This window comes from Nanorana parkeri, unplaced genomic scaffold, assembly GCF_000935625.1.
Source record: "Nanorana parkeri isolate BGI_ZX_2015 unplaced genomic scaffold, ASM93562v1 scaffold1693, whole genome shotgun sequence".
Taxonomy (NCBI): Eukaryota; Metazoa; Chordata; class Amphibia; order Anura; family Dicroglossidae; genus Nanorana; species Nanorana parkeri.
Window position 1 is genome coordinate 105391 of NW_017307961.1, and position 15446 is coordinate 120836.

At 40.9% G+C, this 15446-nt stretch overlaps 1 protein-coding gene across 1 annotated transcript in view; it reads left to right on the plus strand.

Annotated features, from left to right (window-relative positions):
* Nucleotides 1-15446, plus strand: part of DPH6 (diphthamine biosynthesis 6) — an 89926-nt gene that overhangs the window by 56041 nt on the left and 18439 nt on the right. The window contains exons 12-13 of the mRNA XM_018571179.1: nt 2834-3005; nt 13908-14144. Of these exons, the coding sequence (XP_018426681.1) occupies nt 2834-3005; nt 13908-14144 (409 nt within the window). The remainder of the gene's footprint in view (nt 1-2833; nt 3006-13907; nt 14145-15446) is intronic.

A 15446-nucleotide genomic window follows, 5' to 3' on the forward strand; every position in this document is an offset into this window, starting at 1 on the left:
TATTTCCAGGAGGGTTTTTTTTCTCCAGCACTGGGCAGTCCTTACTCCTGCATTCAATGGCGCTGTAATGACCCATGAGCACAGTTCAGTGAAGTAATACTGGGTCCTTACTCCTGCATTAAATGATGCTTTAATGACCCACAAGTACACATCAGTGTGGTAGTACTGTGAACCCAGGCCAGTGAGATGACGTACCCTTAGAGGGTTTCTCTGGGCTCACCCGAAGCGAGTTGAATGGGCTGGCAGTTATTCACCCCTGAGGAGTAGTGACATCTGTTAGAGAAGTGGACCTTTTGGAAGGGACAGCACTGGACTGAAAGTGAGTATTGTAGTAAAAGATGCACTTTTATTTATGTTAAATCCCAGCTATGTGCACAATAATCTTACCGGAGTACATTAAGGGGTACCTTTTCTAAAAACACACCTGCCATTTTCAGTACTGGCTTCTTCTCAGCAAATTATCAGTATACATGCAGGTGGAAGTCAAGCTCCTGCTGAACTTCGGTGCCTGCTCTGGCTGTAGATGCAGGTCTCATAGACCTCAATGTTGCGGCTGCATCTCTGTTCCCCTCTCCTCCTGACAAATCACAAAGCAAATGGCCCCTAGATCTGTTTTGAAATTGGCCAGACGGAAAAGTGAACGACTGCATCGCTGAGGTCTTTGAGACTTGCAGCTACAGCCAGAGTGGGCACGGAAGTTCAGCAGGAGCTGGTCTTTCAACCGCAGGTATACTGATTATTTGCGGGGAGATGAACCCATGAATATGGCAGATATGTTTTTAGAAAAGTTGCTGTACATCTTGCTATACTCCAGCAGGCCTGGAGTTGTGCTTTCAGTGCTGTTTTTTTTTTTACTGTTTTTGTGACCTGGTGTTCTGTTTTAATATTTTTCATTGCTATGCATACCCCAGTGTTTAATAATAGATTAGGACCACACTGGTGGAGGCACATTTAGAGCAGTGTGTAGTTCCCACTTACATTTATAAATATATGCAGCTGAGACCTCTTTTCTCATTGAAAGGTCAGGAACAGGTTTTAGGATGGAGTCACATTCATCTGGTTGATGTAACGTGACATAAAACTAGAGGTGCCCCGAAATTACATTTTCAAAACTGAAAATAAAAGAAAATGTCAGGCCCAAAACCAAGAAAAATTGTAAAATTTTTAAAAATATTGTATTTATTTTTATTTGATATTTAAATTTTTTTACATTACAGGTATGCGGGCTTCGGTTAAATATCAGGGGTCTAAAGCCCTGGTATTTACCTTTTAAAATAGAAAAAGAGATTGAGAACACAGAGCCCTCAATTTCTTTTTCTGCAGCACCAGTTATAAATGAACAGGAAGCCTCTATATTCATCATATTCATCATGCTCCTGTTCATTCATAACTTGTGGAGATAGTATGTTTACCATGTCCATAATCATACCTCATTTTCAAAAATGAACGGAACAAACTGAAGAGAGAAGCTGATTGGTTGCCATGCACAGCTGCTCCAGATTTTGTCTGCTCCAGTATTGTTAAATTTCCCCCACTATGTTCTAAAAATTTTACAAGTTCCCGCTCTCCTAATCTGTCACAGGAGGCTGAGCGGTGCCGGAGGATAGACAATGGCCACTCACATCCATCTCCTCCCCCGCACCTCTCGGCCTCCTGTCACAGTTTCTCTCCTCACTACTGGATGCTGCGCTGTGTCAGAGGGGACACAGAGCAGCACCCATCGGGGAGGAGAGAAACCAGGTATGCAGCACAATTTCAGCTGAAAGATGGCACTTTCGGTATTTTGCCAAAATTGCCATTTTTGGCCCATATGTTTCTGCGGCCGAAATTTCGGTGCATCCCTACATAAATCATATGACATCCCAAGGCACCTATGCTAAAATGCACAGATGTGACTTCTCTATGTGTGCTGTGTTTCCAAAAAGTAGTGTTATGTGTGGCTTTAAAAGTGTTTTAGGCTCTTCAAGGTCCCATTCAAAGTAATTTTGCTATCTTAACGTAACAAGTGTCAACACACCAAAAAATGCACAGTAACAGAGGCATGGGTGTGAATGGGCTTTTGTTGCAAAAAAGAAATTCACCTCTGGGTGATCAATATATTTTACATTGCAGGAATTTTAACAAACTTTGTTGCATACACCTACATTTTTCTGTTCTAAAGAAAAAAAGCTTAATGTTTCTTGGGAGTGAGCTTGGAGCGGTGGCTACTTTACAACACACACACGGACCATGGGGAACAAAAGTAGCCACCCTCCAGAAGGAAGGACAGTGTCAGCACCAATTCAGAGATGATTTGAGGGTCTACAGCTGAGATGTACACAAATAAGATACATTTTTGTTAGTAGTTGGGGTACTTCAATGCATTTTTTAAGATTTAACTCCTGCGTTTAGTGTCACTTTAACCTAAACCTGTCATTGGAGACGAGCAGCAACTGTCTTTACTGTTCACCTTATGAAAATGCTAATTGACTGGCTTTTATTGTGACCATAGGTTTCTGAGTCACTGATCCAAAACAGTTTTGCAGATCAGAGATTAGAGTCCTAGAAAGTTCTTAGGTTACTTGATCTGTGTCAGTAATTCAATGTATTGCACCAAGAGAACAAAGCAACACACATTTACAGAACGAGAGATCAGCAATAGCAGTCTTTGTGTTTCTCTCATGGCAGGTTTCTTTTTATATAGGCTGTCATTGCATTGCTTATTACGTATTAGCTGAGAGCTGTTTCCCAGTTCCTTATTTGATCTGTAATAATAGTTGATAAACTGTTTATAAAATGTTTTAAATCTTGACCAGTTATATAATAGAATAATGATTCTTTCTTGGCATTCCAGAGTATGTGTGCAGTGTTGTCTACCCCAGGACACTCTCTTTAAGATGGATGTTCTCTTCTGGCTGCCTGTCGTTTGCAGGGATGACTTCACTGTAGAGAAGATAGCCATGCATGTTCAGAGCATCTCCCACTGGGCCCCCGCTAACATTGGGCCCTACAGCCAAGCTGTGCGGGTAAGGAAAGCTTAGATTATTGGTGACACGCCTGAACTTTTTAAGTGCCCAACGTCTCTCCATGAGTAATGTACACCTATTGCCATAGCTGACTGGTGAGGCTGAGACATGAGATGGTGACGACAGGCGGACTGCAGTCTAGTGACAGAGCTAGTACAGTATATAGTATTGTACAGCATATCTCTGTCACCTCAGGGACTTCTCTGCCAGTCATGTCAAGCTGCAAGAAACTTGAATCACAACAGATCTTGTCACGTTATTTCAGTAGTATCTCCAAAAATGAGAGATAAATGAATTACAATGCAGATATTTTTAGATGTTGGTTTTAAGCTGCTCTTACACAGGCTGATTATAGCAGATTGGTTAGTTTAGGGTCACATCGGCCAGGATTGGCCCAATCAGTATAAGCTCCAATGTCAAACTTATAGAATACAAAAATCCACATATGGCTGGCTATGTGCTTATTGTACCACCATTTTCAATTCAGGTATTTATATTTATAATAATTAGATTAATATGTAACAACGGTTTATTGTTTAAAAAGCCTTGTAATTGTCACGCATACAATGCAACATAATACTTTTTTTTTAATGTAGGGAATTAGGGCTATTTAGGCTTTTGTGTTTCAAGGGATATCTACTGCTTTAGTGCTTTTATTGATCCAAGCTCTCTGTGGTAATTTAAATTGTTAAGCTTATTTGAATACGTGAGCTGAGTGCTATTCACTGGATCACTCATGTTGCAATGCAGGAAACTATAAAAAAAAAAAAGGCAAAAAAGTAATCTTGTGATCTGGTAGAGAAGTTTTATCCAGAGATCAGATACTCTTCCAGGAAAAGTAAATTTAGTTTCCACCAGAAATAGAACAAAATGTATTTAGAAAACTGTATTAAACTAGCACAATTCAGTGATGGGGATACCACTATCACCACTTAGAGAGAGTGAGCTATTGGAATGAAACAAGCTCAAAGCAAGCTTGTGTGCTTATTGTCTAGCTCAGGAACCAAGAGGACTGTGCGCTACAGTGCTACAGTGCCACCTAGTGTTCCAATTCACTTCTTACACTCCATGTTGGGGATTAGAAAAGGTTGATAGATTGGAAGAAGGTCTGCAGGATGTGACAGCCTTGGGTAGAAACTGTCCCTTCGGCATCAGTCAGTCAGACATTGTGCCCTTTAGCTGATGCACTTGCAGCTCCCTGGAATTAGGGGGATTACGGATAGGTGCTTAATGCGGGGTGATGGGGTTTGTCACTATTTCCAGTGTCCTGGAAGGAGACCCTGGCGGGCAGGTCACAGAAGGCACCTTGGCAGAAGTAATGACCCTTTCTATGCCCCCCTCCTCTGTGAACGCGACACAGACATGTTTGTAATGTTCGAGATACCACAAGAAATAAAACATACTCTCTGACCATTTCAGTTATGTAGAAGTCATTCAGGAGAACGCAGTAGGACTCACTTTAAATTATTATTACTTATGAAAAAGATTTGGCCTGTGTTACTGTAGTATTACAACTACTGCAGGGAATCTGTCAGCATTGTATATATTCTGATATAGTGTGAAACAATGGTAGCTGTCTCTATTACTATTTGAAAACCTAAGATGAAATCTGCCTAGATCGGTATCATTCTATGTGTGCCAAGTTTTGTTGATATGTGATTGTTGTCAAGGTGGCTTTATATGCTAATAACCTGATGAGACAGGAATAACATAACTGTTGGTATTCTGAACAATTTGGATTGATCCCAGTGATTGTTAGATATACTCAGACTGAGTACTGATATGGAAATGGAGTTGACTGTTTAATAGTGCATATGTACAAGGAGGTCTGTGGCTGTTACTGTTCTATGGCCTAAGATTTGTAACTACAATTGGCATTGACACAAAAATTACTATAGACGTATTCCAGAGCCAACCTGAATATCTGGATCCCAGATCCATTTTTCCTCCAGCTGATTGCTGCAGAAGAGATGGTTCGGATAGAACTAGTAGTGAATGACATCTAAAATGATCTAGGTTACTTAGGAATCTCTCCCTTTTATTGACACCATACCGGGAATTATTTAACTAGTCTGTAGGCATTCTCCTATTTAGCAGCACCAAAATAATCAGAGATTCCAATGCAGAAGAAGAGGACGTCTCACGGGATTATTAATTGATTACAGCTTGTTGATCTATATAAAAATATTTCTACTCCTCTCTGCATACATTTATTATGTGAAGACTGTGAGCTGTTCAGAGCTCATCCTTCACTTATATGCTGCTCTTTGAATATTTTTGAGCTGTGTCTATGTAAAGCAATACATGTCCTTTCTCCTGGAGATGTACCCAGTGAAGCACTTCAGGGGAGGGAGGCACAGCCCAGTTTGTGGGAGGCAGGGGGGATTCTAATTTTATTTTTCTGAGCGACTGACTCTGACCTTGATAGCATTCGCAAAGCGGAGCTCGGGCAGGAAAAAAGAGGGTAATCAGCGCGCCATGGACAAAGCGGAGGTGACAGCGCTGCCTGCCCTGCACAGCACATCCACTACGGGGGCATTCAGCATTCAGACAGGCAAACACAGCACGACTGAGCACCACCCAACAGCGCACACACAGCGAGCGTTACTTCCACCTGAGCAGCTGGCACTGTCCACAAATTATTTTAGATGTAATATATGGGACAGGTGCCACTCTGTAGATGTACACATGGTTTAATATGATACATTTATGCATGTGGTATTTATAATTGCATGCGTATCTAGGTAAAGTAAAACATATTTCAGCATTGAAAGTGGAACAGTCAGATGTAAGAATGTTGCCTTTTTACTCCCAGGCTATTGCGCCCATTACGCCGCACATGTTACATATCGCCGCGAACGTCGGAGTGAGAGCAATAATTGTAGGGCCATCAATCACTGATAACACTAAACTGATGAGCGGTAAAAGCTTTTAAAGCGTCGCCCATGGCCAATTTTGGGTACGGTAATTTTCTGCGATTTCGCGGGTGCGCGCAATTTTAAAGCTTGACATGTTTGGTGTCTATTTACCCGACTTGACTAAATACTAAGTATTGATTAAATACCACCGAAATAAAGCTCTATCTGTGCCCAAAAAATGGTATAAAATTCATTTCAGTACAGCGCTGCATGACGGAATAAACGTCAGTCAAAGTACCGCAGCGCTGAATACTGAAAAATGGCCTGGCCAGGAAGGGGGTCTAAACACCTGGTCTTGAAGTGGTTAAAACACTACTGAGACAGATGAATTTTATGCTTTTTATTTTTACAGTTTGTCTAGCATTTGCATTGCTCTTTAAATGAAAGCAGAAGACTGCTGATGTAGCTATTTACAAAGATGCAGCCAGTGAAGTAAAAATTGGCAGTTTGTGAGATCTGACTCAAAAACCAAAACTAATGTTTTAGGACAGCAACAGACTTGAGCACAGGCGTGCCACGCCAAAGAATTTACCTCTGATATACATATATAATAACTCAAAATTCCCTCCCCAAGAACCTCTTCAAATATCACCAGATTTTTTATTTTTCTACCTATTTATAAAGCGACAATTGTAATTATGCCAAACTTGATAAATGAGAAACTGACTCCAAAATCCGATATCTTATAATTGCATACCAAAGACACTAGTGAGGAATTTTCTGCAAAACAGGAAAACTAGAGATCAAGACAGGAAGTGGAGACCACTGCTTCATGTTCTCCCTCTTTCAGTAACACAGGGAACAGTGCCAGGCCTCATTGCTGGACAGAATGTGCAGCACCATTATAGAAGGTGGTAGAATCAAAGTGCATTTGTCAAATGTATGGTGTCTTATATGGGTCCAAAAATCTCCTGTGTATGTGTTTAAACGTTTCTAGAGTGCAGTACTTCAGTTTACCACTCTGAAAGTGGAAAAAAAATACTGGCAAACTCACTGAACCTAAACTGCACCCAAAAAATCCAGTTTATAAATCTGGATAAGTGGTCTAAAATACTATGCGTAACATGGTGAAAAAGATGGGAAAACTTGAATAAGAAACTGACTTTTGTAACTAGGACGAATGGAAACACGAAAAAAAAGATGCTAATGAAATGGGGTCTTTAGTGGTTTATATAAAAAAAAATAGAGCCACTGAATGTAGGTTGACTTCCTGCTTTTGGTATTAGAATTAATTAATAATCACTAAGCTGGCATTTTGTAATTAAGTGTTCAATGATTGCAGTAAAAGGCATGCTGGGATCTGAGTCTATCCAATGGGATATTTGTGTTTTAAAACACACGCAGGAGGATAGATTAGGGACGGGTTGCTGTATTTCGTATAGGACCTAACATACTGTATGTGGACAAAAACATGCAAGACATTGTTGAATATCTATTCAATTCATCTAGTTTTTGCTTAGTACTGACAGCAGTCTGTGTGTTTTATATGGGAACGGAACCCCTCCCTGACTTCTAAAAACCTTAAAGTACATAGTAGTAAAGTACCTAGTGATAGATTTAGGCACTTTGCAGGTATATGACTATGGGCAGCATGTAGCTGGGTTTGTAAACTACTTTGCTTCTGTTTCCACTGCTGTACGAAAAAACTCCCTGCAGGGACTGCCTCTATTAGTCTAATTACTGACAGGATTATCACACACTGTGTGATAAGAGGGTCCCTAATCCCGTTAGAGAACCAATTTGGCAAGTTACAGCTTTCATTGATTTGGGCTACAGCCAAGGTCAGAGGTTACAACTCCAGGGGCAGCCACTTATATGATGATCCGCTACTTAACCCTGGTCCATTTGCTGCTATACAGGTAGAAGACCAGGGACTTTCATTCTTCACTGTTAGCAATTAACTTTACAAGTTCAATGTCTGCTTTCTGGTTGTTCTACAGGTGTCTATACATAGGCAGATCTAGAAAAGGAAAAGATCCAGGAAGTGGGGAGAACTATATACACACACATTGAAGTGGATAGCTCTAAATATTATCAGCTGGACATTGCAGTGCTCCCTCCATACTACAGCTGCATCTGCAGAATTTTGCTGCAGTGATAAGTCCACAATTGGAGGAGGCCAGTCACATGAATTTGCGAATCACGTGACTTTGATCTCTAATTTTTTTTGTCAGTCATTGGGTTTAATGGCGCTGCACATTTTTTCATATTTCTCACATCGCTAAGGCCATACTACTGCTTTATAACAAAGCCCACAAGTTGTTATTTATCCAACTCGACTGTTTTTTTTTTCTGATTTTCAGAGCTTTACTCATCCTTTACTGTGAAGTTTTTTAGTAGCATGCCCAGTGTCATTAAACCAAAAAAAATAATTGCTGAATTGAATATTTTCAAGTATATTAAAGATTTTTTTCCATTTATTCTATAAAACATCTTAACCACTTGCTGTCCGCAGCATTTTCTTACTATTTGCGCACACATGATAAAATATAAATTTTTGGCTAGAAAACAGCTTCAAACCCCCAAACAATGATATCTGCTCCGAAAGCAAAGGCCCTATAGAATAAAAAAATGCTAGTTGCAATTTTTTATATTGCATGGTTTTTGCGCTGTACAAATGATCTGGCAGCTGTATAGATGCCGAATCGCCTGTACATTAACAGCCATCGCTGGCTGTTAAAAACAACACCAAGAACACGGCTGCTGCAGCAGCACCACTTAACCACTTCTGCGGGCCGCCGTCTATAGATGTATTGCGGCCCGGAAGTGGTTAAAGTGGATCTTTATCCCATTGCACATCAGCATGCTGATTTGAAATCATATTACATTCATTAGGTAAACATTTGTTTTCTTTTAAAGGAGAACTATGAGGTGAGTGCTTCTCATTCACCTCATAGTTCAAGCCGACCTGTGACAATGAGACTGTCACAGGTCGGCTCAGTAGATCGGGAGGTGAGCAAACATATACCGGCGTTCGCTCACCTCTTCGATCCTGTCATGGCTCTCTGCCGTGACAGGGGAGCGGCTGGATTCCCCGCTCCGATCCGCCAGTGCTGACTGGCGGAACGGACCGGGGAGGGGGCGGGTACAGCTGGCTCTGCCTCTAGATAGGCAGAGCCAGCCGTCACTCACGCAGCTGGGCGGATCTCGACATCGATGTCTGGATCCGCTCCGGCTGCGGCATCTCAGTATACCGCGAGCTGTAGCTCTCGGTATACTGAGCTTAGGGTAACGGGAGGACGCTAGTTTGTGTCCTCCTGTTACCCTAAGGAGAACTATGGGGAAAAGCCCTGACCCCATAGTTCTCCTTTAACTTACAAATACTGTTTTAGTGCCCTCTTTGGCATTAGTGAGGCAGCCCGTGATGTATCCTGGGAAGTGCATTGCTGGAAAATGTCATCTGTAAACTGCAAAATCTATTTCTCATGTCACATGTGCCATAGTTCCAGGAAAGGGAGACGGATTTAGCCATTAGTAGACGGATATTGTAGATATACATTACTAAACATGTTTTCCAACGGTGTATTTGTCATTTTAGAGATATGAGTAAAGCTTTAAAAGTACTACTTTTAGTAGAAAGGGAAGGGTTAAAACTAGGGATGCACCGATACCAGTATCGGTATTGGTGCCTATACTGGGGATTTTCATAAAAATGCTCCAATACAAAGCATACCTGTGCTTTAAATTTTTAAACACAAGCGTCTGCCTGAGGTCCCACGCTTGCTGAGGACCTCACGGTGGCTGTCTTTGACAGCGCCAGTCCGGCCGCACATTGCCTCCTCTTCATTTCTGCCACCCAACCCACCCCAGCAGCCATGGGAGACCAGGCACATTCCTGGTAGGACCCACACAGCCATTGGGGGACCTGCAGGCAGCCCTGGTAAGACCTGAACCTGCCCGAGCAGCCATGGGGAGACCTGGAACAGCCCTGTTAAGACCTGCACCTACCTGCACAGCCATGAGGAGACTTGCACGCAGCCCTGGTGACACCAGACAGCCCTAGTGAGACCCGCTTGCAGACCTGGTGAGCAACACAGAGTATGTAGCTTCATATAATTCTACATTGCTGTATAATGGATTGCTGGGATTTGTAGTCCTCTATAGCTGATGGTATTCTGCATTGCTGTGTAATGAGTTGCTGGGATTTGTAGTCCTTCTACAGCTTGGCGTCAGTAGCAGAGACCAGGGTCACATCGGTTGCAGCTGTGACTGGACCCTGGTGCTCCACCACTGTCCTAAAATTATTTGTCTGTAATGGTACAACCCTAGTTAAACCTTAGTCCGCCTGTTTATTTTCTGGCTTTTCCTCACTTTCTGGCCCAGTAATTGGTGAACATGTGAGAAGTAATAGACACTTTTTTGGCTGAAGATCTGAGATAACTGGTTAGCAATACATTTACAATGCATATAGTTCTTTATTTATTGCTTCTTTATCCTGAAATTTTATGGGTCTGTAGCAGGAAACAGAGCCTGACTTTAATACTTCTTCTAAATGTTGTAGACACAAATGAAACATTGCATTCAATGTAGTTTAATCCAATACTCTTCATCCACAAAATGCTTTAAGGTACCTGAATGCATGTTTAAGATTTAACTCCTGAGTTTAGTGTCACATTAAAGAAGACTTATTTAGTGTCACTTTAAAGAAGAATCATCACTAAAATGTAAGAAATATATTTGTAATCCCATTGTGTATGCAGCACTCTGTCCTATTTGGATCTGTGCTGTTGTTAGCAGAAATAGAAAAATATGATTTTATTTGCTAACTGTAGCTCTACACCAGGCTGAAGCCCAGATTATACCTCAGTGTAAATAAGAATCTGCAATGCATTTAAAAATACCTGCCATATGTATAACTGGCCTGGAATTTTTTTTTTCAACAAAATTGGAGTTTCACTTTGTCTTTTTCTATGAGACAGCACTGCGTTTCTTGTTTATTGTCAACCTGTAGGTAGAGCAGTCTTAGTGTCACTCAGTATTCAGAAAGATGCCCATGCTCCCCTGCAGTGCTAGATGCAGCCAAATAAAGGGACAATGTTGGCCTCCCTATTGACTATTGGATGCCCTTTGACCCCAGGATAAGGGCAGGTGCTTCAGACGTTGCACTGCATTTATATGTTGGCTTCAGGTTATTGAGTATTGACTTGCATCAGAGGTAGTTACAGACAGCTGATCTATAGAGGGTCAGAAAGAAGGGCTGTAAGAGGAAGAAATTAGAGGATTTCTGTCCACCCATAGGGTGTTCTTATAGTGTGTGCTGTTACTAATCCCCTCTGTGCTGGAAGCGATTGGAATTGATTGAAAATATATGCAGATATAAGCTAGAGTCCTGCTGTGCACCTTGACTATTAATGTCTGAGTGAGAACTGATGAATAAAATATCATTGTAAGAAGGTTTCATTAGATGTGTTTATTTCATTGACAAAATTGAACAGTATGTACAACGAACTTGGATCCATGAATAAATTAGAAAGAGCAATGTGTAACAAAGCGGAACATTTGCACAGTATTTCCTATAGTAAATAATCCGATTTGCAGTCTTTAACACACACACACCTTTAAGAAAAAATTAACTAGTGCTTGTCTGCTAGCCCCTACTTCCCAAGCTAAATGACTAGCATGGTGATAAAACACTTGTGAGGTTTGATATCCTCAGCTTTCCAAGTAGTCTTTGGTGAAGTTGAGTGATGTCACTGACGCCAACAGGAACTGGCTGGAAGCTGGGGTCCAAGGTAAGTAACTTTTTTTGGGGTGGGGGTGTCTTCACATTTTCATTAAAAAAAGAAGTTTAACTAAGTCTACTCAGGGCCTTCAAATCCATATGGACAAGTTTGTTGGGCCTGCCAGTCAAGGGGAGCGCACTGGTGCTAGAAAAACATTTGTATTTATAATGCTTCAGGATTGACCTTTAAAGGACCACTATGGAGAACTAATACGTTTCTGGTAATTGTATAATATGATGGTGATTGTCTTCTATTTTGTTTTATACACTGAATCCAATAACATGTCTGGTAAGATGCAAAATTGATAAAAGATTCTTGATAACACTGTACAGCTATAATGTTTCAAAATGCTCAGGTTAACATAATTCAAAATCTGTTGTGCTCCAGAACTGAAACCTTGCAAGTGCTTTCTTCCCAACATGCTTCAGGCACTGGGAGCTGACATGAGAGATGTTTAGAGAGAGATGGTTGAAAGACCAACATTAGCTGAAACAGCTGTGTTGGAGGCTTAAAACTAGGTGAGGAACAGCCAAACGCTGCTACTAAGGTGAGGTTGTGGAAGACAGTTTCATGTCACAGGTCATAAACCATGGTAAGACTGAGCACAACAACAAGACACAAGGTAGCTCTACTGCATCAGCAAGGTCTCTCCCAGGCAAAGATTTCAAAGCGGACTGCGGTTTCAAGATGTGCTGTTCAAGCACTTTTGAAGAAGAACAAAGAAACAGGCAACGTTGAGGACCGTAGACACGGTGGTCGGCCATGGAAGCTTAAAGCAGCAGATGAAAGATGCATCATGCTTACTTTCCTTCGACATAGGAAGTTGTCCAGCAGTGCCTTTGGTACCGAACTGGCGGGAACCAGTGGGACCCAGGTACACCCATCTACTGTTCAGAGAAGTCTGGCCAGAAGAGGTCTTTTTGGAAGAATGGAGTTGGAGATTTGGTCAGGATCAATGGTGTCCTTAATGCTGAGAAATACAAGCAGATACTTATCCATGATGCCATACCAACAGGGAGACGCGTGAGTGGCCCCAAATTTATTCTGAAGAAAGACAACAACCCAAAACATACAGCCAATGTCATTAAGAACTATCTTCAGCGTAAAGAAGAACAAGGAGTCCTGGAAGTGATGGTTTGGCCTCCACAGAGCCCTGATCTCCACATCATGGAGTCTGTCTGGGATTACATGAAGAGACAGAAGGATTTGAGGCAGTCTATATCCACAGAAGATATGTGGTTAGTTCTCCAAGATGTTTGGAACAACCTACCTACAGAGTTCCTTCAAAAACTGTGTGCAAGTGTACCTAGAAGAATTGATGCTGTTTTGAGGGCAAAGGGTAGTCACACCAAATATTGATTTGGATTTATCTTCTGTTCATTTACATTCCATTTTGTTAATTGATAAAAAATAAACACTTCTATTTACATTATTTCTGAAAGCATTCCTACTTTACAACATTTCCTCATACCTGACTAATACATTGTGTGTGTGTGTATAGATAGTGTGGCATTGCATTGCAATACCACGGTGTTAGGTGGCCTCAAAGTCACCCAGGATTCTCAGCCAGGGGGGCTGAGTGGCTCCAGGAAGACATTACTGGTACCAGGAAAGGACTGCCTTTTCAGTCCTTTCCAGGCTTTCTGGATCATAGTTGGGATCCTGGAGCCAGGAGATTTCTTAGAGCTCTGGGTGGGACAAAATCTCCAGTCCTGGGTCCGTGGGTTTGTAGCGATCAGCACCTAATTGTGCACCTGTGTACATCCCTCATGAAGAGGGTGCTGGGATGTGTTCCTGTCTCCCACCTGGGAGACAGGAGAGCTCGACCCTGGAGTCAGTGTGGAGGCCAGTGCAGCAGGGTGCTGCGGGTTTGTGAAGTTTATTGTGAGGATTTGGCACGTTATTGAGGTTGTCTGGGGGAACCAGACAGTGGCCTTGAAGATTGAGGCAGGAGCAGCAGTGCTGCAAGAGAGAACTATTAAACGTCTGGGACACCGTGAGTGTATGGAACAACTCGGTGATTGGTGAGCCAATATATATATTCTGCTGAAGAAAAGCTATTGTATGTTGAGCTTCCTTGAGTATCTGCTGTTGAAAGACCAATAAATACTTTTCGTTAATGGAAAAACGCTGTGCGAGTGCTCTGTGAGCTCCCCAACATCACAATAAATAGATAGATGTGTGTGTAAACTTGTCACTGTGGAAAGAGCCTGTTTGAAATATGTCTTGAAAAGTGATTGTTGTTTTTTTCACTTTGAAAGGTTGACGATGGAGTATTCTGTGCTGGACAGATTGCATTGAAGCCCTGTACCATGCAGCTGGTTCCTGGAGGAGTTGTAGCTGAGAGTCGTCTCTCCTTGCGCCATGTAGAAAGAGTCTTGGATGGCATCGCCCCTGGCACTTCTTTGAGACATGTGATGGTTGCTCAGTGCTATGTGACACAGAGCTCCCATATACACACTGCCCAGGAAACATGGAAAGCATCATTTAAACATCAGGTAAGATGCCCCCCTTTTCGGGTTTCTTATTTCATCTTTACTGCTATAAATCTTTCACTTTTCTGTTTTATTTGTAGCAGTGGCCTGAATGCTTTATTTCCTGGTTCAAAATGCTCTGCTTAAACACTTCTGCTAATTTTGTAATAATAGTAATCTTCTTTTATGGCATCAATTAATTAAATCATGAGAGACTTGCTGGAGCCAGTTAACTAGGGAGAACCTACAGCATTGACTGCTAAGGTCTATATCAGAAGTTTTAGATATCACAGGTCTGTAGAAAGCAGGTATTAGGTTTTAGTCATTTTGGGGTTTTTACCTTTTTAAAAAAAATCAAAATGCTAAGTTTACATTTACAAAACACACCTGCCATTTTTATCTACAGGGGCTTCTGCGCTCGATTAATCTAAGAAAAACAATCTTCTAGTCAATTGTTTGTGTGAATCACAATGTGATAATCTAAAAAAACTCCAAATGACTAATAAAGTAACAAACGTCCTGTGTCAGTGTATAAAACACATAATTTGAAACAAAGTGTTCGTAAATTCATTAAAACTAATACTTTATTAGTCATTTGGAGTTTTTTTTTAGATTATCACCTTGTGATTCAAGGTGATCACACAGTTGACTAGAACATTTAATTTTGAAAATATTTGAAAAATATTATAAATGTGTGTGTGTGTCTGTATATGTATATGTGTGTATATATATATATATATATATATATGTGTGTGTGTGTGTGGTGTGTATATGTTTTTTTTCTCACAGTAGTATTGTTCACTATAATATTTGTTTTTTGCACATATTATTTGTTTACTTGTTGGGTGATAGCGCCGCTTCACATATTTGGATGACACCTGCCATTTTACTCTGTGCCAAATGTTTAAAAGATATCCTCTTTGTAACTTTCAACCTTTTTTAAATAACACTATTTTATTAAATAATTCAAGGATAAATCTATTAAAGTGAAACTAACGACTAATGGAAATATAGGAAATATACATTTTTTATTAAGTTTATGCAACAAGAACAAATAACAAGGCACAGGACACAAAAACAAGTTAATGTGCACTCTACTAGACACTATATAAGATTATGGGGTCTGTTTATGAGAAATTGGTCCAGAGAATCCATTTGGACTATTTGCCCTTGTGATATTTGACAGGTTTTACTTGGCATTATTTTTAGTAAGATGAATATGCACTAGACAAATGTGGCAGCTAATGAGCAGCCTTTGGATGTCACAAGTACAGTAAGATTTTTGTGAATGTAAATAAAAGCCCTCTTCCTCCCAGAGCTAGACAG